The sequence below is a fragment of the Abrus precatorius genome, unplaced genomic scaffold (genome assembly GCF_003935025.1).
Source record: "Abrus precatorius isolate BTA unplaced genomic scaffold, Abrus_2018 Scaffold8, whole genome shotgun sequence".
Taxonomy (NCBI): domain Eukaryota; kingdom Viridiplantae; phylum Streptophyta; class Magnoliopsida; order Fabales; family Fabaceae; genus Abrus; species Abrus precatorius.
This window is the reverse complement of record NW_020874428.1, coordinates 34,265,116-34,289,147: the sequence shown is the minus strand read 5'-3', so window position 1 is coordinate 34,289,147 and position 24,032 is coordinate 34,265,116. Positions and strand designations below refer to the sequence as shown.

The following is a 24,032-nucleotide window of genomic DNA, read 5'->3' as shown; positions in this document are numbered from 1 at the left end:
TATATTATTTTACAAGAGATATCTTCTCGTTGATCACACATTTAATGGTATATTAAATGATCGTTGAAAGCAAACCAATGAAAATTTCTCATAAACTCTTTCAGTGATGTAACTGACAAAAATGTCCTTAAAAAAACTTATCTATAAGACAACAAATTATTTATCTTATGTTATGTATACATGTAAGATACATTGTAAAAAGAAAAGCATTACTAGCCAATAAAAACAATAATGTACAAAAGGTTATATACGAGCATCATTTTACAATTATCAAATGACTTGTTATTTATTTCACTTCACAAGAGTTGTAAAATTATAAATATAAAAACATGGTTATCAAATCTAGCTTTTTTTGTTTTCTTAAAAGAACATCTCCAAGGGCTTTCTCTTAACTTTTCTTACGAGGATTTATTTTATGGAATTAGATTAGCCCAAGAAAAGGAACCACAGTAAACGGTGGGTATAATACAGGTTTTAATTTCGTTTGACTTTACCTTCATTTTGTCTATATTTTGAGAAAAGACCAAATTTTATGTAAATTAAGAAATTTAGAGACTATGGGTCTCTTTGGATTTTCCTTGGCCGAACAGAGCGCACTTTACTAAGCAAATTTGTGGTTAAAATAATTTATACACGCTTTACAAAACACATATAACAAATTTATTATTTTTTACTTAAAAAACCAGAGTTAAAAATCAATATAAACACAGCTTAAGCTGCTGCATAAAACGAATCTTTTAAAAATAAAAAGAAAAACAAAATACTATTTTTGAACTTCAAATTATACATTTACTCTTATTTATTAACTTAATTAATTTAAAATCGACGATGAATTTATGGTTATTTTCTTAAACGAGATCAATTTCTAATTACGAACTGAAAAAAAGAAAGCCGGTGAGGGGGAAGTGTCCAACTGGCGACGGGACGGTGCAAATGAGTGGTCCAGCGCATTGGCGTCGCATTATGACAATATTTTTGACGGTCAACTCAACTCAAACAGTTCCAACCTCACTCTCCCCAACGCCAGTGGGACCCAATCAGTTCAACCAAACTAACTTCGCCTACGTGTCCTAATCCCATCATTTAATTACTACTTAGCACTTAACCGGAGAAATTAAGGCAAAATGATAATGAAATAAGGGTGCAGAGTCTGACAATTGAGAAGGATCATTCACATCAGCGTGTGTGGTGTGTAGTGTAGCAGGCCAGACAGCTCCATAGCATAAAGCGTGTGATGGACGCAGTCGCAGCAGGTTCGGTGCTGAACAAGTCCGGAAGCGGAGGTTCGGAGCGCAGCGACGATAACGGCAGAGGGATATTTGAGTACTTCGGTTGGGTTTACCACTTAGGAGTCAACTCCATTGGCCATGAGTACTGTCATCTCCGTTTCCTTTTTATTAGGGGAAAGTATGTCGCCATGTACAAGCGTGATCCTCACGAATACCCTGCCGTTGTATGTTTCTTCTTCTTTTCTCTCTTTTTTTCTTTTCGATGTTGCTCAATGCTCAGCTCAGCAACCTTCTGGAATTGTACTTCGCTTACTATTCGAATCCGATTTGGAATTTTGCGCGCTTTATTTTTTTTATTGCTGTTTTTACCTTTAAAATAGAATTAAGTGAAATACAGGAAGTTGATTTAAGTTTGTTATGGTGAATTTTGATGCTCATTTGAAATCGGAAATTATTTGAATTTGGATTCGAATTTGTGTGCTTAATGTGACCTAATGCTCTTTTTACTTTCAAAAGAAAATAAAGTAAAATACAATAAGTTTACTATGATGAAATACAGGAAGTTGATTTAAGTTTGTTATGGTGAATTTTGATGCTCATTTGAAATCGGAAATTATTTGAATTTGGATTCGAATTTGTGTGCTTAATGTGACCTAATGCTCTTTTTACTTTCAAAAGAAAATAAAGTAAAATACAATAAGTTTACTATGATGAATGTTGCTACTAATTTGAAATCGATAATTCTTTTGGACGGAGAATTGGGGATTTCGCAGTTTGATAAATTAGTTTGTGGTGTCGGTGGGAGAACGGAGATGCATGTGTATGAATGGTGATTATATTCTCCCGATGAAAAATGATTGAGGCTTATGCTGCGTCCAGTCTGCTAAAACTTGAAAGAAGTCATTGGAATTTGGAAATAGAGATCACAAGCAGGATCGAGGAATAATCGATCGATGCAGGGTTTACCTAAATATCACCGGAAAGTATTTATGCTTTAATTCCAAATTGCATAATATTAATCAAACACCTTTATGTTTTCTTTGTGCTGAAGATACTGCCGAACTAACAGTAGCTGGTCTTTATGTATCACTGCTCCTTTTCTAGATCTATGATCCCTAAACAAATTGAAGTTAATTATTTTTTTTTATTTGTTTACTTTTCAAATGTGGGTCATGATGCCATTTCACTTGCTAATTTTCTGTTTCTCCTTTCTTCATTTTCTAATATTAGTTAAATATTTAATGTTAAAACTTTCCTCTATGCAGAAACCCATCAGGCAGGGAGTTGTGGGGCCCACACTTATGGTGGAGGAGCTAGGTCGTCGAAAGGTCAACGATGGGGTAAAATCCTATTTGTATTTGCAAATTTAAACTGATTGTGCTTTAGTTTTGATGGAATATTCTCTCTGAGATTCATCTCATAACAATTTTTTGTGATTTATGTACATGTTTAATTACATTCTAAATTTCGTGGAAACTGAATTTTTTTGTTTTTTTTTTCTCCAGGATCTTTATGTTTTAAGGTTTTACAATCGGTTAGATGAGACTAAAAAGGGAGAAGTAAGTTATAGTTTTGATTTTCTTATTCTAATAATTATTGGTACTGATCGAACGCTACATGCCATGCAGCAGCATGCTTTTGTATAACAGCTTAGGAAGAATTCAGGATTGGTCTTGTAACTTGTTACACTACTGAATACTGATTATAAAACAGTAGCATAAACTCCCATCCTTCTTAGCTCGCATAAATTGCATACTAATCTATCATAACATTTTAAGAAAATATGATTTTAGTTACTAAAAAAAATTATTAGAAAGAAAAAAAAACACCAATTCCCTTCCAAAGCGCTATATGCATAATAATTCTTTTTTCTATTTTTAACTAAGATTGCTGTAAATTACTTCTCTCCCATTGCATTTTTCAGGTTTAATCCTAGGGTAGTAATTCGTTAATATCCCCACAAACAATAATTACCAATCCCCCAAAACCATGAGGAGTTGTTCAGTTGTCAAACTGTGGGGATGTTTGGTATATAAAATCTTTTTTCACTCTTGAGAATTATGTTTTCTAGGAATCATGATATTTGGGAGTGTTATAAATGTGTTTGGTATGCTTAAAAAATTCTTGGAAGTATTTTCATGAGTATGGTAAAACTTTTCCAGCTTTATGGAAACCTTAGATTCTCACCTCTTTGAGAATATTTTGCTGGCAAACATAGTTTAAAAAAAATTCTTAGCAATGTCGGTTTCCTAGGAACATTTTTTAAAATGTTCATCGCTAACATGAGAATGTACATCTCCAACTTAAAATTCTTCTGTAACTTAGAATTTTCCTACTAAGCACTATACAGGGGTTCAGAGCTCATTGGATGTCAATGCCTAAGTGAGAAAGGATTAGTTTTACACTGTGGTCTTACCCAAAAAATAAGTACCATATCCCACAGTAGAAGTCCTAAGCAGGACCTCTTGATAAAAGTAGTTACAATGAAGAAACAATAGCTACTTAGAGGGTTTCTTTGAGACAATTTTAATCAATAACCACTTCATGTTATTATGTTTCTTTCATAATAAACATTTTCAACTAGGGTTTCTTATTTGGAATTCTTCCTTGATTTCATTGTAGGCATTCTATTTATTGCCTTACCTCACTTCTTGTGGGGAGTGTCATCGAAATGATTTACCAAGTTCCCGGAAATAAAACTTAGTGTAAATTATCAGTTTCTATATAGTTTCTTGATTCAACAATGCACTAGCATGCAACTTTGTCTATATTGGATAATGAACCCCTACATGGCATGTATGCTATAGTTTTTTTTTTCCCCTCTTTTTAGTATAAAAATAATTTTTTTCATGTACAATTTCTTCAAGATTGCTTGTGCTACAGCTGGGGAAGCTCGGGGATGGATGGAAGCATTTGATCATGCTAAGCAACAGGTACGAGAAAATAACTGGAAAGTTGCAGTTATATTGCATTTGTTATTGATTTAAGTGATTGTTATTTGTTACAACCCAAGCCTAATTGAGATTGAAAGTTTATTTCTGGGGCAGGGGTTTTGGATTGTAGTTCCTATTATGAAACTTTCTATCATATAGGTTTTCCATTTATGCAAAGAATATTATAGGAGTTGTTTTGCTTCTGAAATAATTGAGTTTTAAAACTATATGTTATTTAACATAATTTGCATATGATTTTAATTTACTGGATATATGCTCTTTGTAGGCTGAGTATGAGCTGTCAAGAGGAGGTAGTGCAAGAGACAAACTAAACATGGAGGCCGAGTATGGCTTTTCCCTCCCATCTGAAATGCATAATATCTGATACAATAACATTATTTAAATGATCTTGTGGGTCATACTGATTAATAAATAATTAATAATGATTTTTTGTTTCATACATTTTAGCAGGAGGTTCCATTGTTTTTGATCCTTGCAATTATCTGTCATTTTCTTCTTTTTTTCCTTTATTTTTTTCTTATAAAATCTATGAATAATGATAGTTTGAAATACTTTCAAACAATATTGCTTACTGTTGGATATTACTGTTCAGCTTATATTTGTCAGTTATGCTTAATGAAAGCCGTGCATAGTTGTTGGGATTGTCATTAGGTGTTCTGCCCAAGCTGCTGTTTTATTAGGTAATTTATCATAAATTGACATATCATTTCACTTGATGTTGTGGAAGGATCAATCTTGAAGGACATCGGCCTAGAGTGAGACGGTATGCCCATGGGTTGAGGAAGCTTATAAGAATTGGCCAAGGTAAAATTAAAAATTGATCAATAGTAATTCTCATCATGCGTACTTTTGAGGCATCAACATGCTTAATTTATTTGATAATTTGTACATTGGCGGGCTACACATTTTACCTGTTATGCATAGCATCTTAGGAAAGTGCAGAGGAGTATCTATTTTGTTTCCTATTTCAAAAGTAAATACAAATTTTAGAACATTGATATGCATGAGAAGTTGTGGAGTGATAGTTGTAAAAGCCTGATTTTGAATCAATGTTGGTTGTCATTTTGCAAGGAATCCCCTGCTTCTTTTCTAGTTTCTATGATTATGTTGGTGCTGCATTAGCATTTTCAATCTTATATTCTTGTTAACTTTTGCTTTTACACTCTGAAAGGCCCAGAGATGCTGATTCGGCAATCATCAAAGTTGGCAGCCACTAGGCCAGATGGGTTTGAAGGTGACAGTGGAGATGCAGTTGAAGCACATCAATGGAAATGTGTTCTTACCATGGCTGGTACTTTATTTTTCTTCTGTCACATGCATAATTTTGCAGCCTATTAAAAGGCAGAGTTTTTCTGCTCTAGTACTCTTTTTTGTTTTAGTGATTTTTTTTATGTTGCTAATTTTCTTTTTAATTTGGAGGATCAAGAAACTGTAATAAAGACCCTCTTTCTGAGTGCTGTGTATACTGAGTATGTAACTAAAGGCCCTTCTTTAATGATTACATCTACTTTTAGGTTTGAATAGATGATGATGTGGAGGCCAGAGTCCTCTGAAGTCTGAACAAATAATAGGACTGTATGGTAATGCATTCCTGAGTGTATCGAGGGATAAAATTTTGGAGGGTATAATCTTCCCCTCTTGTAGTCTTTTACCGTACACAAAAATTTCATTTATCAGAAAAAGAAAAGTAAAATGAGTCTACAGAGGAAGAAAATTGTTGAAATCCTATATAAACCAAGTGGAACTTATAAAGGCTTAAGAATCTTGCAAGCTAATTTTTAGGATTGAATTAGGTTTATTCCAAATTCAAGATGGTATTAGAATCTATGATAAATCTATATTGGGCCACTAAAAACCAGCTTGTCTCTATGGATTTTCTAGTGCAATTAACTTGGCTTTTGGGCTTTCCAAGTGTAATATATTTGGTCTCACAACTTTACTAGTGCAATATATACACACACACGCACACATGCATCTTGGATTTGAAGGAATGTGTTAACATTCCACATTGACTACAAATATGACCAAAGTAGACCTTATAAAGTTTAGGCAATCTTCACTTTATGAGCTAACTTGTGGAGTTGAGTTTGGCCTATCTCAAATTCAAGAAAAATCATTACTATATTGGGATAAGGCTTCTTGAGTACTGTTGTACATTTTGTTCTCTGCATGATTTGACTGTTAGGCTGTTTTATCACAAACAAGAATGCTTTTACTTGTGGTCTTTCTTGTAATTCTTGTTTATAATAGTTTTGAAAGAAAATATTATAGTTGGATCTATCCTTATTGTTCTAGTTTTTTGGTTTGTGGTTTCAGGTATTAGAATTTTTGAGGATGTTTCTAATCACAAGGTACCATACAATTTACTTCTTAGAGTGGGGGAGGTCCTAGGCAGTACTTATTATTAGCATATTTCTTGGAAACTAGTTAGCTCCCTGTTCATGTTTGTTATTCTAACAGGAGTTATAAGAGTATAATACTTGTCTGAGCTGATCCATTTATTACACAATACTTGATTTTATGTTGATATTTGCTTGTAATACCACCTCACCTAGTGGGATAAGACTTGGTTGTTGTTGTTGTATTTGCTTGTAATAATTGAGCAGCATAAGTTACTTGGCAATGTTTGACACACAACCATCTTTTTAATTTTTGCTTTGATTCAACCGAACTGAACTGAATACATCACAAGGTTCTGATACATCTATATAGTTGAGACTTGAGATGACAGCTATCATCTCTAACTGAACTATTTGCTAACTGGAAAAACTAATAGTTCAGACTGCAGAGCTAACAATACAGTAGAAAACATTTAGAACAAGTAGAGCAGTAATAGTCCCAAAATGGTTAAAAGGTTTCTTTTGGTGCGTGGGTCTATGTATGTGATAGAGCTACAAGTGCAAGGTTATTGTTAAGTAGTATAAAAAGTTATTGTCTTTACAGGAACTGTATTGTTATGTATCGGAGAAATATAATTTAACTACCTAAATATAGTCAATTAATAATATTTATAAAATAAAGAAAAAATAGGAAGGACAAAGAATTAAAAAAGGAAATTATTTTAAAAGGAGATAAATTCAAATTCTTACCATCTTCTAGGGAGTTGTTTCATCGCAAATTAGAATTGACAAACTTAAACAAATTAAGTTATATATTTATTTTTTAATTTATCTTGAAGGCTAATTACTCTAAGATAATTAGTTCTTCAAAAAAACCTAGCTTACTTTCAAATTTCAGAATTTTAAATTCAGTTTTGGAGCTTCTAAGGTTGAGATTCACCATTCAGTTCTTCACTTAGGAACATAAAAAATTAAATCAAGAAATCAAGGTTGACAAAAGATCATAAAATATTCATTATATTGTATTATCCTAATTTGGATTATTTCTAAATCCTAAAATGAAAAAACCAGTCATGTTTGGATTACAAGCCAAGAAAAAAAATTTAAACATAATGAGAAAAAGCCAAAACAATAATAGATTAAACTAAAAAAGACGAGGAATTCTAATCTTTATCCTTAGAAGTGTGTTCTTGTAGATTCTATAAAAGTCCTTACAAAATCTTGTTCCAAAAAGTTTTTACTTTTGCTTCAATCTTTTTGGTTCTCAATGACGACTTCTCTCGTAGCATGTAATTTCAATGTCTTTACTCTTCTGTCAACAATTGTCTCATTTTCTTCTTTTTTTAGGATTTTTATAAGCGAGTCTTCAATTTTTCTCTTTTTGGAGAGAAAGACAGCCGAAATAATTTTTAATATTTGCTGTAAGCATTGCAAAGATAGTTGTGTCTTGCAGCACATTCTGGTTGTATTCACTGTTGCCATGCCCTTTTTCTAGTTCCTTTATATCATATAGGAACACAGGCGGAAAGGCTTTTTCTTCCAATTTTTAGCTCCAAAACTGAGTTTCATTTTTTTCATTCCAATCTCCTGATTATCCAAATTTCATCTTCAAAATTCACTCTCCTACATGAAAAACATGTAAAACAAATAAAATGTCTAATGGAACTCAATCTAAGTGCAAGATTATGCATGATTTATGTCGAAATACAAGCCAAAAACTAATACATGAATTGTACACATCATTATGTCCTCTACCCACATCTGTTGCTTGTTGTTATAATTGCTAATTGCCAAGAACAATATTTTTAACTCAATTTAGTTAATCAAACAGGCCTCATCGCTAAAACTGTAGGAAAATTTTGCTATTCCCTTAGGGATTTAAAGGAATGAGGTTCTACATATGCTGGTTCATTATGATAGGACAGATGAATGAGTCTAATTTCGGCTTCAACACTTTTTGTGCTTTGTAGAATGGCAAGGGTGTCCTTGCAAAGTCTGTTGGTGTTATTGATGCTACTGCAGATACTGTTTTTGAAGTGCTTTTGAACACTGAACAACAAAAAAGATATGAGTAAGTTGCTTTTAAAACTTGCTTGAGAGTATTGATAACATATTGGGGAAATTAATCTTTATATCTCTTTTTTGCAGGTGGGATATGTTGATGTGTGACTTGGAGTTAGTAGATTCTTATGATGGACACTATGATGTTGTTTATGGGACATATGATTCTAAGTATCTAACCCGGTAATCTATTGATATTAACCTGTTCAAATTTCCAAAATTAAAATATTATTGTAACTGGATTGTTGCAATGGTATACTCTGTTCTGTAAAATTCATTATTGATGATTCTATAATTTCTCATTTGTGTGGATTTTTTCATTGATAGAGGTTTTTTATTTCTGACTAATATGATTTTCATATTGACTTCGGTTTTCATTCTGTAAAATTTTTCACATTAGACATGTGCTAACTTTTTGTGTGTGTATGTGCGTCTGTATTTGGCAGTCCGTGCTATAGTTATAAGTGGTGATAATTTAGTTGTCAAATAGCTACAATTTCATGACATCTCTATCTTCTCTCCTTATTACTTTCTTTTTGCATCTAAATATTGTTAATCATGTTTTTCTTTTTAAAATGTTCATTGAATTGCATTTTAAACTTAACCCAGGTGGCACTCAAAGCAGGATTTTGTCTTCTCTAGGCAATGGTTTCGTGGGCAAGATGGAACATACAGTAAGAATATGGTTATTATGATCATGTCCTTGGAGCTTCTGTCATGGTCAAGAATTATTTCTTTTACTTTCATTGCTAGTATAGTGGTATTATGTATTTCATCTGCCTGTTGAATTGTCAAAAGACTGAAGTTCTTGCGTAATACTTATCAAACTGCAATGATGCTCTACAAATGAACTTTTCCTTATTATGTATGGATCACATACGTATTTTTTAATTTTATGCAAACTTGTTTTAATTTTGTACTACAGAATTTTGGTATTATGGTGTTTGTTGTAACCATGATTTATATGATCATCTGAAGTGATTTTTGGATTTGTTTTCTGTTTTAGTTAATATCATGCAGTATTTCCACTTAGTCAGACAATATATGCTAAAATATTCTATGTATTTAATTCATGCAGCTATTTTGCAATTTCCAGCTATACATAAGAAAAAGCTTCAGAGATCTGGATATCGACGTGCAAAAATTAATCGTAAGTAGCAATTATTTGCATCAAATCTTTGGAATAGGAATTGGCTAGAATAGTGGTGCATGGCATTTTCTTTCAGGAGTTGAAGTCATTTATATGAATATGAAGTTTCAACCTTTTCAAAAGCAACATAGAGTAGTTGGTATTAACATATATTTGTTCTTTTTCTTATTTGTACACTGGTCTACCTTTTTCTTTGCCTTGACATTATTTGTTGGTGTTGAAGTCCCATATCAACCAAACCACAAATATGACCAAATAAAAACTTATAATACTAAAATAATTCTCACCTTACGAACTAACTTTTGAAGTTGAGTAATGTCTTAGTTCAAATCTAAAATGTTTTTAGAGTCCATCATAGATCTGATATTGGATCACCCTTGACTGAAAAAAAAAAAAAACTTATCCCACTGATTTTTCAAGTGCAATCAACCTGACCATTTGGTTTTTTCAGCATAACCTTCTTGGTCCTATGACTTTCCCAATGCAATATTAGAAAAAGAAAATCAGTCCTATAATACTCGTGCTGAATGTTCAATTTTTGGCATGAGAGGGTATGTTGAAGTCCAACATTAACTATGGATACGGCCAGATAAGTATTTATAAAGGGTAAATAGTTATCACTTTACCAGCTAGCTTTTGTGTTTGAGTCTCAAATCTAAGAGTAAGAATATTAGGATTCATATTGTTTAAGGAATCCTAGGTGTTGTTTGGTTTGAGAAAATATTTTGTTTTTATTTTGTTTTTAACTTTAATTACAAAAATATCATTTTTTTTTCACCTTGTTTCTTGTTTTTAAAGGTTTTTTTTTTTTTTTTTCTATTTCTTATGTAAACTTTTAAAAATATAAAATAAAGTAAAAACAACATAGCATATTTGTGATTACAAGTGCAGAAAAAAGAAAGAAATCTTAAAATAAAGGGACCCTTATTATGTTATTATGACTCCCGAGTTATTGGACCAAGTTTGTACTAGTTGTAGTACACTAGTACTTGATGTAGGATTTAATTTAAATGATAACTTGCTTATTAGCTAGTGTTTTATATTGGAATGCATCTCATATCATCACATTCAGATATCATTACTTGTCCTTTAAAGTATTATTCGAAGTCGCAATATTTCTTTTCCATCTTACTGCCTCCTAATCAGAACTATGTATTTCTTCCTTTTTGTGTATTTCAAATTATTCAAGAAACTCGACTGATTAATCTGACATATTGTTTTGGCTTGAAAATTTGTCGTTTACCTGCTTGAATTCAACAGCTTATTTTTATAAGTTGTTTGCTTATGGTATTAGAAAAATGCTAATTACACTCTTTTCGGCACACTCTACCATTGGGTGAAATTCATGTGGATTCCACCGTCTATTTAATGATATCCATTTATTATTTAGTGGTATCCTCATTAATTTCACCTGATGGCATAAAGCGTATTGAAAAAAGTGTTAGTGTGTTGTTAGCATTCTTCTATGATATAAACTGTCTCTTAATCTTTCTTTACATTTAGAACTCTCAGGAAACTTATTAGGAAAGAAAAAAATATGATCACTAACTTAGTTATTTTTGGCCATTTACCATTTACTAATTTGGCCTCGTATATGTTGGATTTTGGCTGCAGCATCTACTTGGGAGATTAGAAATTTGAATACACCTATGGCATCAAATAGCCCAAGATGTCTAGTAACACACACGTTGGAGATACACCCAGCATCCTGGCATCGATGGAAGAACAACAAGTGCTCAAAATTTGAGAGGAGCATTCCTTATGCATTATTGTGCCAAGTGGCAGGTTAAGTGTTTGGATTCTTATCTTATACATTTTGCTGACTTGCCTAGAATCACTGGCAGTTCTGATCATCAAAAGTATGTGGTCCAAACTACTTGCTTCTAGTTATCTATGCATCTTAACTTCGCCTCTCATAGTTTTGATACAGTTCTGAAGTCTTTCTAGAACTTCCTCATTTGGTGTGAGAAAAGTAGTGCTGTTAATTGTGACATATTCATAGTTATGGTCGACATGATTCTGACATAAAATCACCAGTTGCCTTCTTTATTTATTCCTTTGGCTTAATTGCACTTTTGGAGCTTAACTTTAATGTATGTACAATTTTGGTCCTTTTAGTTTTAATTACTTACATTTATTCTATTTAATTTTTTAAATGCTTAAATCATGTCCTCTAATCTAAAATTTTATCCAATAATTAATAAAAATATGATGAAAGCATAACATTTTATTGCTTTATACATATAAAAATATATATAAAAATATTTAAATAAAATATAAAATAAAATTTATCAATTTAATTAGAGTCTTAATTTTGAGGTGTACTTAATTTGAACATTTGAAAAATTAGAAGAACTAAATCTGAGCAATTAAAATTTGGGAGATCAAAATTACACATACTAAAAATGCTATTAAGCCTATTCCTTTTGTTAGAGGGGGTTGGGTTTGGGAGAACTAGGAAACAGGTGAAAGAAATTGCGAGGAGAAAAAGTTTCTTATTGGTGGTGCAGGATGGGATTCATAGTAAAGTAAATGCTGGGATATTCACTTCTGGTTTGGGAATAGATCTGATCCCATTTTATCAGTTAGCTAATGAATTTGGAATCACATCAGAGAGGAAGGTAGTGAAGGCACTATTCAAGAAGTGATTTGTAAATGACTACTAAAATTTCATTTTGCAAAGTATTAAACACCTGAAAATATAATTTCAGATGTGACAATAAAATTAGTGGTGCAAAAAGGAAAAATGAGTGGTGAAGATTATTTTTTTCACCTCCCTTTTATGCTTTTTGCAACACCCTTATTGTGACTTTTGGAATTTAATTTTCAAAAGTATGTTTAATACACCGAAATTATTTTTTGGAAGTCATTTTACAATTACTTTTGGAATTTAATTTTTGAAAGTGATTTTATACCTTCTAAAAATTTAATTTTAGAAATTATTTTAAATCACTCTCGATAATTAAATTTTAGGAGTTATTTTGAATCACTCTCAGAAAATTAAATTTCTCTAGCCACAATAACAAGGGTGATGCAAATAGCAATCCACAAAAAGTAATCTCCATAAGTTAATCCAAAGACATGCAAGTCGCATGACCACTTAATACTTTATTGGCCCAAATAATATTGAGTCTAAATCTCATTTTAAAAGTCACATGCTTGTTACATGACCCTTATTACATAGAAAAACACTTTATTCTTAGTAAAACAGAATAAAAAACATAAAAATAACAATAAACAAACTGCCAAAGCATCAGTTTATCTAGAAGGGTACTACTGCACAAACAAAAAAAGTTGGTAGCCCTCTCTGCCCTTAAATTATCTGCCACTGTAAAGAAAGGTATCTTGAACTTCAAGATACTTCTCATTCATGTGTAATCGATACAAAAAAAATTAGGTTATCTGATCATCCTTTAAATAGTAAAACTGCTTATTTCTGTTGATCTTTAGTTTCTCAGGATTCTGGATGTGGGTGGAACTCTAGTTTTTTTGAAAATCTGGGAGTCTTTTTCACCATATTTTATTTTTCTTCTCTTTGGTTCTCAGCTTATGGTATGTTTCTAGGGATCTCTCTTTTTCATGTTGTGAAAAATTAAGGGAAGTTTGATTAGTTTAGTTAGCTTACTGTTGGAAGCCATAGTTTTTCACTTTGTTTATTTCTCAAATCCTCTTTCTAAGCCATGAAATTACCCTTTTAATAAAATATTCTTTTCTATTTCAAAACATGAAAATAAAGGTTTTTGTCACAAACTCTTGGTATGCTGTGTATTGTCATGTTGAACGCTCAGTAAAAGTGCAACTCCAGGCATTTAATATATGTTATTATATAATGGTTCAGGTCTGAAGGAATACATTGCAGCCAATCCAGTACTCTACTGTGAAACTACCACCACAATTGTTCATTCCAAAATCTCTGATGCTTCCATTTCCAGTACTGAATATGAGGATGAAATGAAGGATGAGTTTTATGATGCAATTGCTGCTGATTCATCATCATCAGATGAAGAAAGTGATGATGATGATGAGAAACTTGATCTGAAGGTTTTCTTGATTCTACTTATCAACTACAAAAATATTCTACATAGAAATAAATGATATTTGTGTGACAGATTTGAAATGAAGAAAATGTATTCTTTTTTGTTAATTTCTATAGTTTAATTACCCTATTCAATTTATCAGGAGCCGAGAATCAGACTAAAGAATATTTCATGGGCAATCACAACCTTAGCTCTGACGCGAACAGCAGGTCAGCTTTTCCTTTGTTGCTTGTTAAATTCTAGGGGAAAAGGAGGCGAAGTTATTATAATTTTTGTTGTAGCTGTATTTATAGACTACAATGAACATTTGCTTATTCAACATGAACACGGATCACTTTTCAAACACCAAGAATGGACTCGATAACACCTTGAGGAGGGGCAAATTTTCAATATTTCCTTCCACAGTTACTATTCCTATAAATCCTAATTTAACAGTTTTCTCTTATTTGTATCTCATAAAGAAATTTAAATATGAAAAAGAAACCTTGCATGAGTACATAATCTTGGAAGGCTGAAAATTTTTTCTCTACCAGATCAAGAAAAATTGATCAGCCCCTAATAACCTTTAACAATTATAAACAGAACCAATTCTGACTTATAAGCAAAGTGAAAGCAGAGCCAATGTCATTCAGAAGAGTCCCATCGAAAGTTGTGAACTTGTACAATGGAAATGATTGACACCTCCCAATGGATATGTTTCTAATACCATGTTTTAATAGTGCTTTAGGGAGAGATACCATGAAAGCAGAGAAGAGGTGAGGTAGAGAAAGCATAAAAACAAAAGTGCCCTTTCATTTGGGTGCATAACAAGTAAGACATGGTAGTATATTATATTCCTTAACAGATTATATATTAGCATCTCTCTTATTTTATATTTTAAAAATAAAGAACCCGAAACAAATTAGAACATGAAGACAAAATTATTGAGGAGGTGCACATAAAAAAAAATCTGTCTAGGATGCAAAGGGACTAGGTTACTCTTTCGATCTTATGTACTTTCTTTTGCACTTCCATTCCTTTGTTCTTTTTGATATGTTGTCTGAGTTCTGTGGATTCTTGATCCTCTTGAATTTTATATTCCTTAGGAAGTTATGAGCCCTTTCAAGTTTCCTATATGACTGCACCCTCACAGTTTACTCAAATATTCTATATTTTATACCTGTCAGATATAAAATCATTCATATGCTTTTACCTTAACAGCTTAAACTTTTGGGTGATTTGGTTTATGACAGCATATCAAAGACTCTCTAACCATGCATGTAGTCTAGAGTTTGATCCTTGTTACCTCCACTCTTCTATAAGTTAAATTTTAGCATTAAGTGGATTCGGCCTATAAAGGGATCTTTGCGTGTGGGGATTTGTTAGTGTTAAGATGTCTCACATTGACATCTAGGAATACAACCAGAATATTGCTTATAAGGGATAGGATAGTCCTTCTCCTATCACCTATCTTTTGAGAGTGAATTAGGTCTAAATTTCTTAATATGGTGTTAAAGTTTATTCAATTTAAATGTTGGGCTGCATATAGATGTACAGTCCTGTTGAGCCACTCGTGCAAATATCCAGTTCTACAAACTTAACACACTAGATGTCCAATCTTGATCTTGAGCTTGAGGGAGGGTTTTAAGATGTCCCACATTGGTTCTAAGAATAGAGATAGAATATTTCATATAAGAGCTAAGGTAATTTTTCTCTTATGAGCTAGCTTTTAGGAGTGATTTAGGCCCAAATTACTTAAAAGTTAGATATAAAACTATTCATGGGCTTTCACATTACAGCTTAAGCTTTTTGGAGTGTTAGTTCTTGGTAATATTTATACTCTATCCTTATCTCTAGTCTATAGGTAAAATAGAAAACTGGTAATGATAAAAAAGAATACAGCTTTCTTTCATTTATCTGTAACTGGTTACAGTTACATGTAGCTTCTTAATTCTCAATTTCATTCAGAATTTCAATCTAATATACTTGGTTATTGCATGCAGCTCCTGATCTAAGTGAGGAATTGGACCCTCATGTAACTCCTGTCACAATTCCTAGTGACTTACATGGTTCTTTGTGCAAAGGAAAGGACGATAATGACACAAACTGTTGGACTTCTCCTAACGGGAAAGGATTTATGATTAGAGGAAAGAACTATCTTAAAGATAGTTCTAAGGTGAGTTTAGCATTTAAATAATTAAATCCTTTGGTTGAGAAAAAAGGACAAAAACCTTTTCTTCTTTAATTGAATTATGAGCAATGCTGTAGTGTAGTGTGCATGTGCTTCAATATGCTTCAAATTTCCTGTTATATCTGTCCTTGCAATGGAGGGATATTACATGTTTTTAGAGTATTGGTCATTCAAACTCTACCCTTTTTTGTGAAATTCAATGGTCAATATCTCTCAATTTTAGAATTACATTTTTTGGACAAAGATATTTATCTACTTTTGTGTAGTTTTGATGCATATGTTTCTTTCTTTTGTTCTGGCTGAATGTCATGGACACAATTTGTCATGCAGGTAGTTGGAGGAGATCCTCTTCTCAGGCTTGTAGCAGTTGATTGGTTTAAAGTTGATAAATCTATAGATAGAATTTCACTGGACCCTAGATGTTTGGTTCAGGTAACATTCAATTTCTTTGGTTTTATATCTTTCAATTTTCATATCGATTAATGTAGAGTTGGGGGGAAAGATACTCAGACTGCTTTTGACAAGTTCATTAAAAAATGTTCCAAACCATCAATTAACTCAAGCTTTTAAGTTCGCATGTTCCTGCTGCTGCACAAATTTGATTTCTTGGAAATTAAGTGCAAGATCAGTGACTCTGATATACAAAAATAAATAAATCATTATTCCAATGGAGCTCTTATATATACCTAATTGTTCAGTTTGCCATTGTTTTTTATAAAACTTGTTGACACAGGTCAAAGATTATTTTGGTATAGTTTGGCAGGTTTTGCTAATTATGTAACATATCATGTGTCTCCTGTATGTTTGTGCTTCTTTGTTGTCCTTTGCTACTCTTTGTTGACCACAGAATATATTCTACTTCTTTCCCACCTGCTATTTGAGTTGGTTCTGGATCATTTTCTTCTTATTCACTAAGATGTATCTTTTCTGCAAATTCTAGATAATGTTGTTGATCTTAAAGTTTTTTAGTCCAGTGTATAATAAAGCTTACATTGTTGAAATTATTTATGTATTTTATGTTTATATTCTGGAATCCATAAGCTGGAGATTTGAGATTGCTAATTTCCTTTATCATTACACTGTCTAATCCCTTCCTTCTAATTTCAGTCAGAGGCTGGGAAAAAGCTTCCATTTATCCTTGTCATTAATCTCCAGGTATAAATGTTATTGCTTGTTTTTGACACACACATATAGGTAAAATTAAGGTTATTAAGAGCCTGTTTGATTCTGCTTTATTTGAGAAAAAATATTCTACCACTCAAAGGATATCATAAAGTAACCATTGTTTGTTTTGAAAATTGATTTTGGAATGTGTAAGTTAAACCAAACAAACACTAAATGTATGAAGAGTTAAAAACCATTCACAGGTCCTCCTTGACTATTCAGTGATTCTTTGAAATGGTAACAAAGCATGGTTGGCCAACTGTTATACTATCCATTTTACAAATGACAATGATAATTCTGTTCAAGCGTTGAGTCTAAGGTAATTGTTTGGCAAATTTTAAGCTCCCTAAGCCTTAATATAAGCGGTCATGTAGCAGTTTTATTTTTTAGTTTCAAATAAAAGAGTTCACAAAAAGAGATAGTAAAGAAATATAAAAGAAAGAAATCCCTCCAAAGCAATCAGAAAGATAAATTTCGGTTTGGTCCTTGCTTAATGGCTTAACACTAGACCAAGTGATTCTTCAGCCTTTCACATACTCTTTCTGGTTAAACCTATTTAGAGAGAGTCTACTGCAGGCATATTATTGCTTCTGACATTGAATGAAGAGTTGAGTAACTTCAAAAGGATTTCAGTGTCAAGGTTCCCAACTCTGACTGAGGAACACATTTGAAGGTTTCACTGGGTTTCTTGTTTAACTTAAGGAAGCATAAATGTGAAGCTAAAAGCTGAAAAGTAGTTCAATTGAAATCATGAATATTCTTTAATATGCGCTTCTTTGTTTTTAATTAGTCTATCTCTGAATTCACAATGTCAAAATTCATTGTTTCAAGAGATCTTCATCATTGATTTACGAGTTGCATTGGAGAATTTGTTTATGCTGTAGCTCAGTTTCTCAATGAAGTTCTTTTTTAATGTCATTGATTTCAGGTTCCTGCCAAACCAAACTATAGTCTGGTTCTATATTATGCAGCTGACAGACCGATAAATAAAAATTCTCTATTAGCTAAATTTGTTGATGGAAGTGATGCGTTTCGGGACTCTAGATTTAAACTTATTCCAAGTATAGTTGAGGTGTGTGATTCTCGATGAAATGTTGTGTATTTATTCTCTGTTTGATAGCCGGTGGCATTAATCAGCTAATAGTTTTCATTGGATAATCAGCTAATAGTTTTCATTGGATACAGGGATATTGGATGGTCAAGAGAGCTGTTGGAACCAAAGCTTGCCTCTTAGGGAAAGCTGTGACTTGTAAATACTTTAGACAAGATAATTTTTTGGAGGTAATGCTACCTTTAGCATTTTTGCCCCTGTTTGGCTATTCGGGTTAGATTATGATAAATTGATTTTGTTGTGTAATTAGAAATTTGGAATGTCAAGTTAAGAAGTAAAACTTGTTTATGTTGGTTCTCAAATTTAATGAAAAAATTTTTGAAGTAAAGTTTCTGCCTTATTTCTATGTAAACTAGAAGATCATTGGTACTATTACCTGTTCTCTTCTATTAATTATTGTTTCAGAATATTGCATTTTCTTCCCTATTGTTTGTTCATGTTTGTTGATGATGTTCATATGCAATTTTACACTTCAATTTTTAGAGTTCATTTTCCAATTTTGTTGCTTTCAAATAATTTATTATATTGTATATAAGGATTATGATGCTCTGGGCGTACATCTTTCACTTCCTTACTTTATACCGATTTTCACCTTAGGAAGCTAACTGTTTTGAAGTATGAAGATAGGCACGAACAGTTTCACATTAATGGTTGCTTTCTAGGAGATTAAATTGGGTCGGGTTTGACAAAAAATATTGGACCCAATTAAAATATAATGGATTGGATTGGGTTGATTTTTCACATTTTTTGATATGTAACCCAAATCAATCCTACCTGATCATTTGGCTCAGGTACATAAAAAATAAAAATATTTTTATAATCTATAAAATTAAAAAGTTATCAAATTAAATTAAAATAATCTATCAATATTTATATAAAATTATTGATTTATGCTTGAATAATAGTGCTTTTTAATCCAAAATCACATTTAAAAAACACATCAAAATATTAAAATATGGATATTATGAAGTATTTTAATATTTTATATGTAATCAGGTTGAGTCTGTCTGATTCATCGGGTTTCAAAAAGGCTAACCCAATACCAAATGATCAGGTTTGCCTCTTTAAGACTAGATTATACCTGCCTGACCTGTTAATTTTAGTTTGGATTAGGTTGAGTTAGTCAGGTTGATCGGGTTTACCCAACCTGTTAATACCCTTACTTTCTAGTCATTCACTTCTTAATATTTTCTCATCTTTGTGATCCAAGTTAATCCTTGACGACAAAAATATAAAGTAACACAACTCACTCTTTCTTTCAAAACCCGAACTTTTGATAGGACGTGTGGGGGAGGATGGGTTTGGGTATTGTTATAGATCTAAGGATTTTGTAGCCTATCTAGTCCCTGAATACAATCAATCCAAAATGAGAAGCATCGAATGTAAATTTTAGGTGTTCTGTAAATTCAATGACCCATTGCTCATCAACTGCTGGCTCTTGCTTATGAAACCTGACATTCATTCTGAATTTTTAATTTGAAGTTAATAGTCATTGAAGATTCCTAATTCAACGTTGTTGAAATTGTGCAATATTAAGTTCATTGGTTATAAAATAGAGCTTCATTCTACATCTAACACTATTGTAATTTTCATATTTTCTATTAAATTACATTTTCATGGTAATTTTCTGTATTATGCAGATTGACGTGGACATTGGATCATCCTCTGTAGCAAGGAGTGTCATTGGCCTTGTCCTGGGATATGTTACAAGCCTAGTAGTTGACCTTGCCATTTTGATAGAGGTTTGTGCCGCCTTCTTTCCTTATTCCTTTTGGTGCAGGCTTGATATTTGGCCAGAATAAAAAGGCTATCATTTTATGGAACTGTGCTATTTATACAATTCTCCGTTGTATTTGGTTGGGGAGGGATGCTCATGTTGTTTAAAGTAAATTTTAGTTAAGAACATGCGAAGAGGTTGGATTTCTTATCCTCACTAATAAATTTTCTCTCTTTCTAAAGTATGGTCTTCTTTTATCAATTTCACATACACACGGGCATACTACTACGATTTATGCTAAAGATGTCGTAGCCCCGTTTACAATAACATGAATCACATATGAGTGACAGAGAGGTTTGCAAAACGGAATATTTCTATAGAAGGAAGGCGGTGAGCTGATTATATTAACATCACTTTCAAACAGAATAAGCAATTAAAGGAAAATACTTTGAGGTCTACTAGTTTCTTTTTATCAGGAACAGCGAAGGAATCTACTCCTCGACATTTTTTTCTTACATTGACTGCCAGTGCATTCACTTCTAAAAATTGAAAAGGTCATCACTTGTGCATCTCAATTCTCATGTATCTAAGATATTTACTGATATGCTATATTTGCAGGCAAAAGAAGAGGCGGAGCTGCCAGAGTACATTCTTGGAACTGTCCGATTAAACCGTTTGAAACTTGAATCGGCTGTAACATTGGAGGTTTAAAGTAGAACTGCCAATAATATTGCATCACCTAGTTCCGTTCCATTGTTATGACTAAAATTTACACCTGGGATTCAAATAAAAAATAATAATCTGAATGAGCTTTCTCAGATATTGTTCCTTAATAGGTGACAAGGTTGTACAGGCCTTCCTTTCTTCTAGAAGAAATGAAATGCAATATTTAAGTCGCTGAGCATCTAAAAACCTTTCTCTTCACTATATTTATGACAACCAGGAAACCTCTTGCTAAATGTGTTTAGACTTCGATCCTCTTCTTTTCTTTGGCATGGGCTTTGATTCAATTGAACTGCTTTTCTACCGACCGAAAATTGAATTATTGTTTATATCACTTTTTTTTTGGGCTATTTGCACTAATAATTTGTCACTTTCATAATTTAATTTCTAGCTAGTATAAAATTACTTCGAGAAATCATTTTTACAAATGATTTGCAAGTGAATGCAACAATAAATTTCTGGAAGGCCTAAAAATTACTTTCGGAATTTAATTTTTATTAGTGATTTGTAATTTACTTAAAAAAATTATTTTCTAGAATATATTAAAATATAGTTTTGAAAAAAAATTGAAAGAAAAAAAAAGGTAGTGTAAGTAGTAACAAATAGGTGGTGCAAAAAGGAATCCCTGAATATTTTGTAACAAGTGGTTGAACCTGTTGGACTGAAGGTGATCAAGTCTGGTTATTATTTTTAACACTGCCTCTTTTTACTAATTACACCACCCTATTTTCACTAATGTTATTCCAAAATATCCTTCTTATTCTTCAATCGTCTCCTGGAATAGTAGGCTTCGACACAAATATCATTTACTGGCAATGAAATTCTAAATTTTGAATTTTGATGATGCTGGCAGTTTTGATTTAAACAATTACCAAGAAGAATAGAACAATAGCCATATTGCATGTGATTTCAGGAGAGCAGAAAGTCAACTAGAAATCGGAGGCTTTGATTCTTACAAACGTTGGCCATTAGGTCCAACTCCAAGAAACCCAGAACACCCGCCTTCAGATCTTGTAATAAAGCTTCCAGAAAACGACAAAAATCCTTGAAAGGGCAACAACATCGGTTTTCACACATCGCTTCCACATTTTTCTTTGTTTTTTGGAATTTAGAGTTGGAAATTGTATTTCAAGAATATTATACTTGATGTTTCGGAAATATAATTTTATATAATTTTGTAATTTAATTTTTGAAATTTTGACAAAAGAAAAAAAAAAAGTCTCAGAGTTCTTCATCGAGAGACCAATAAAAACTTGTGCAGTTACGTTTTTACAGTGTTCTCACATGGATAATGTAAACAGTCTCCACGACCAATGGTCCAATGATGAGAAGCAAGCGTGTGGGAAAAAAAAACCAAAAAACAAAAAGAAGTAAGCGTGTTGTTGCTCACCAAAAATATTTTAAAAATTACAAACTTATAATGCAAAAGACTAAAATATATAAAGATGAAATTAAAAAAAATAACTAGTTTTACAAATGAAAACTAAGAAAAGATTATTTGTTTTAGTTGAGAAAAAACGTTGTATAACATTTGCATTGAAAGAATTGTAGTATTCCCTTTTTCATGAAAAAAACAAAACAAAACGAAGACCCGTATAAATTTTAGGTGCAAAATTACTTTTGTGGAATCTATTATGGATTCTAAATTATTAGATTATGTAATTTAGATATTAAGGAGAAAATATGTATAAAATATTTTAGAATTTTAATTATATACTTTTTATATCAAATAGAATAAATTTCAAATGATATCTCTTAAAAATAATTTAAAAACACATTTGTCAGGTTTAACTTTTTATAATTATTATTTATAACTCATTTTATACTTTACTTTCTCTTAAATAACCTTTTATTATTAAATTCATGTTCTCCAAAAATTCTAAAATCAATTTTTTTACTTTTATTATGTGAATTTCGATTTTATTATTTGCAAATAATAGGCATCAATGTTAATTGTATGATATTTTTTAATTCTTAATGCTATTATCTATCTTGTTCATTTAAAATAAATATTTAATAAGGTTGATCTCTTTCTTTATTTTTATCACATAATTCACATTACTCGTTAAAAAAATTATTTTTCTTAGGGATACTTTATTGAAAATTTTATAATAAAATTAATAATTCTATATTGCCATCTCATAAAATTATCTTGAAAGTACATATTGAGATTATTTTTTTTAGTGCCATCACATAAATTTCCGCATAATGTAGTTAGCGCTAAACTTTTTTGGTTAAAAAGCAACACAATACTTTTATTCTTTTACTACAAAAAAGTTTGATGAAGCGCCATTTTAGCCCCACATAACTGTTTACACCATATTTATTTGAAAAAATAAAATAAAAATCTAAAATAGAAAGTAGTGATCTAAGAGATAAGCTAATAATAACTTCACTGGTTTGAATGAATGGAGTCGATTACATTAATTATTTCTATGGAGGTTTCGCCAATTATTCCTTCCTTCGTCAGCGTGAAATGTGTGAACAAATCAGAAAAATATTACTTTTTTTTTATTTTGCTTTGAAAAGAAAAAAACATCGCATGTGATGCACATCAACAACAATAAAGAAGTCTCACTACTCATAAAGAAAAAAAAATCTTTTTGTATAATAAATTATTTATTTTTATTATATATATTTTTTAAATAATTGACAATAAATTTTATTTTTCTTCTTTTTTTCATTCTATTCTTTTCCGCATGCTGGTATAGTTTATTTAAAAGAACACTGTTCCTTTATTTATTTTTTCCTCATTGTTATTAGTATTACTAGTAAGCTGATCTTTTATGACAGTTAAGAAAATTATTATCAAGTATACAAATTAGTAATGACAAATTATTTTAATTTAACACATTATATTATTATCGACTTTTATAATTATATATATATATATATATATATATATATATAGTTATATATATAACAATTTATTTTTCAGTCCTTTCAATTTGATTGAAACAATTTAAAAACAATAATACTAACAAAATTAATACATTTAATTAAAGCTTTAATATTATCTACTCTTATGTGTTAAATGTCTTTGATGTTGTGTATTTTACAAACACTCGTAGCTTAAATAGAAAAATAGTTTAAGCTATCCTACTAAAGATGTTATCATTTAATTTTTTTAAATGTCAAATTCTATAATAATAAAATTTAACTTTAGATTACATAATCATAAATCTGAAAAACTGATTAATAATTATGTAAAAAAAATACTTCTTTTTTTGTGATAAAAAAATTAATAACAGAGAAGAGAACTTCAATACCATACTAATTAGCTCATTTTAATAAAATTTAAAAATATTTTTATGATATATTTAGAGATTTTTAAATATTAAAACAATTACTAACAAAATATTTTCGTCAACCTGACA

The 24,032-nt window shown here is 31.2% G+C and overlaps 1 protein-coding gene across 4 annotated transcripts; it reads left to right on the top strand.

Moving 5' to 3' along the window:
• Positions 1 to 1,118: 1,118 nt before the first annotated feature.
• Positions 1,119 to 20,886, top strand: LOC113845799 (protein ENHANCED DISEASE RESISTANCE 2-like). 4 transcript variants are annotated; one of them, XR_003501578.1, is made up of 22 exons: positions 1,119 to 1,453; positions 2,495 to 2,569; positions 2,735 to 2,788; positions 4,097 to 4,162; positions 4,449 to 4,507; positions 4,911 to 4,987; positions 5,355 to 5,474; positions 6,500 to 6,534; positions 8,493 to 8,593; positions 8,671 to 8,766; positions 9,193 to 9,257; positions 9,662 to 9,733; positions 11,348 to 11,518; positions 13,572 to 13,774; positions 13,913 to 13,979; positions 15,753 to 15,925; positions 16,271 to 16,372; positions 17,048 to 17,095; positions 18,033 to 18,176; positions 18,290 to 18,385; positions 19,856 to 20,486; positions 20,551 to 20,886. XR_003501578.1 is itself a non-coding variant. In XM_027473366.1 (22 exons), the coding sequence occupies exons 1-22, from the start codon at positions 1,235 to 1,237 to the stop codon at positions 20,641 to 20,643; spliced, it is 2,238 nt and encodes a 745-aa protein (XP_027329167.1). In that variant the 5' UTR covers positions 1,119 to 1,234; the 3' UTR covers positions 20,644 to 20,886. The 4 variants fall into 4 exon arrangements, 3 of the variants coding, with proteins under 3 accessions (XP_027329167.1, XP_027329168.1, XP_027329169.1); XM_027473366.1 differs by having other exon boundaries at positions 19,856 to 19,957; XM_027473367.1 differs by having other exon boundaries at positions 19,856 to 19,957; positions 20,409 to 20,862.
• The last annotated feature ends 3,146 nt before the right edge of the window (positions 20,887 to 24,032 follow it).

What these genes read in the sequence shown, in the direction of transcription:
- LOC113845799 (XM_027473366.1), top strand. Translation starts at nt 1,235, where the DNA reads ATGGACGCAGTCGCAGCAGGTTCGGTGCTGAACAAGTCCGGAAGCGGA. An exon ending in ATGTGTTCTTACCATGGCTG is followed by an intron (nt 5,475 to 6,499) that starts GTACTTTATTTT and finishes TTGTGGTTTCAG; the next exon opens with GTATTAGAATTTTTGAGGAT. An exon ending in GACAAGATAATTTTTTGGAG is followed by an intron (nt 18,386 to 19,855) that starts GTAATGCTACCT and finishes TGTATTATGCAG; the next exon opens with ATTGACGTGGACATTGGATC.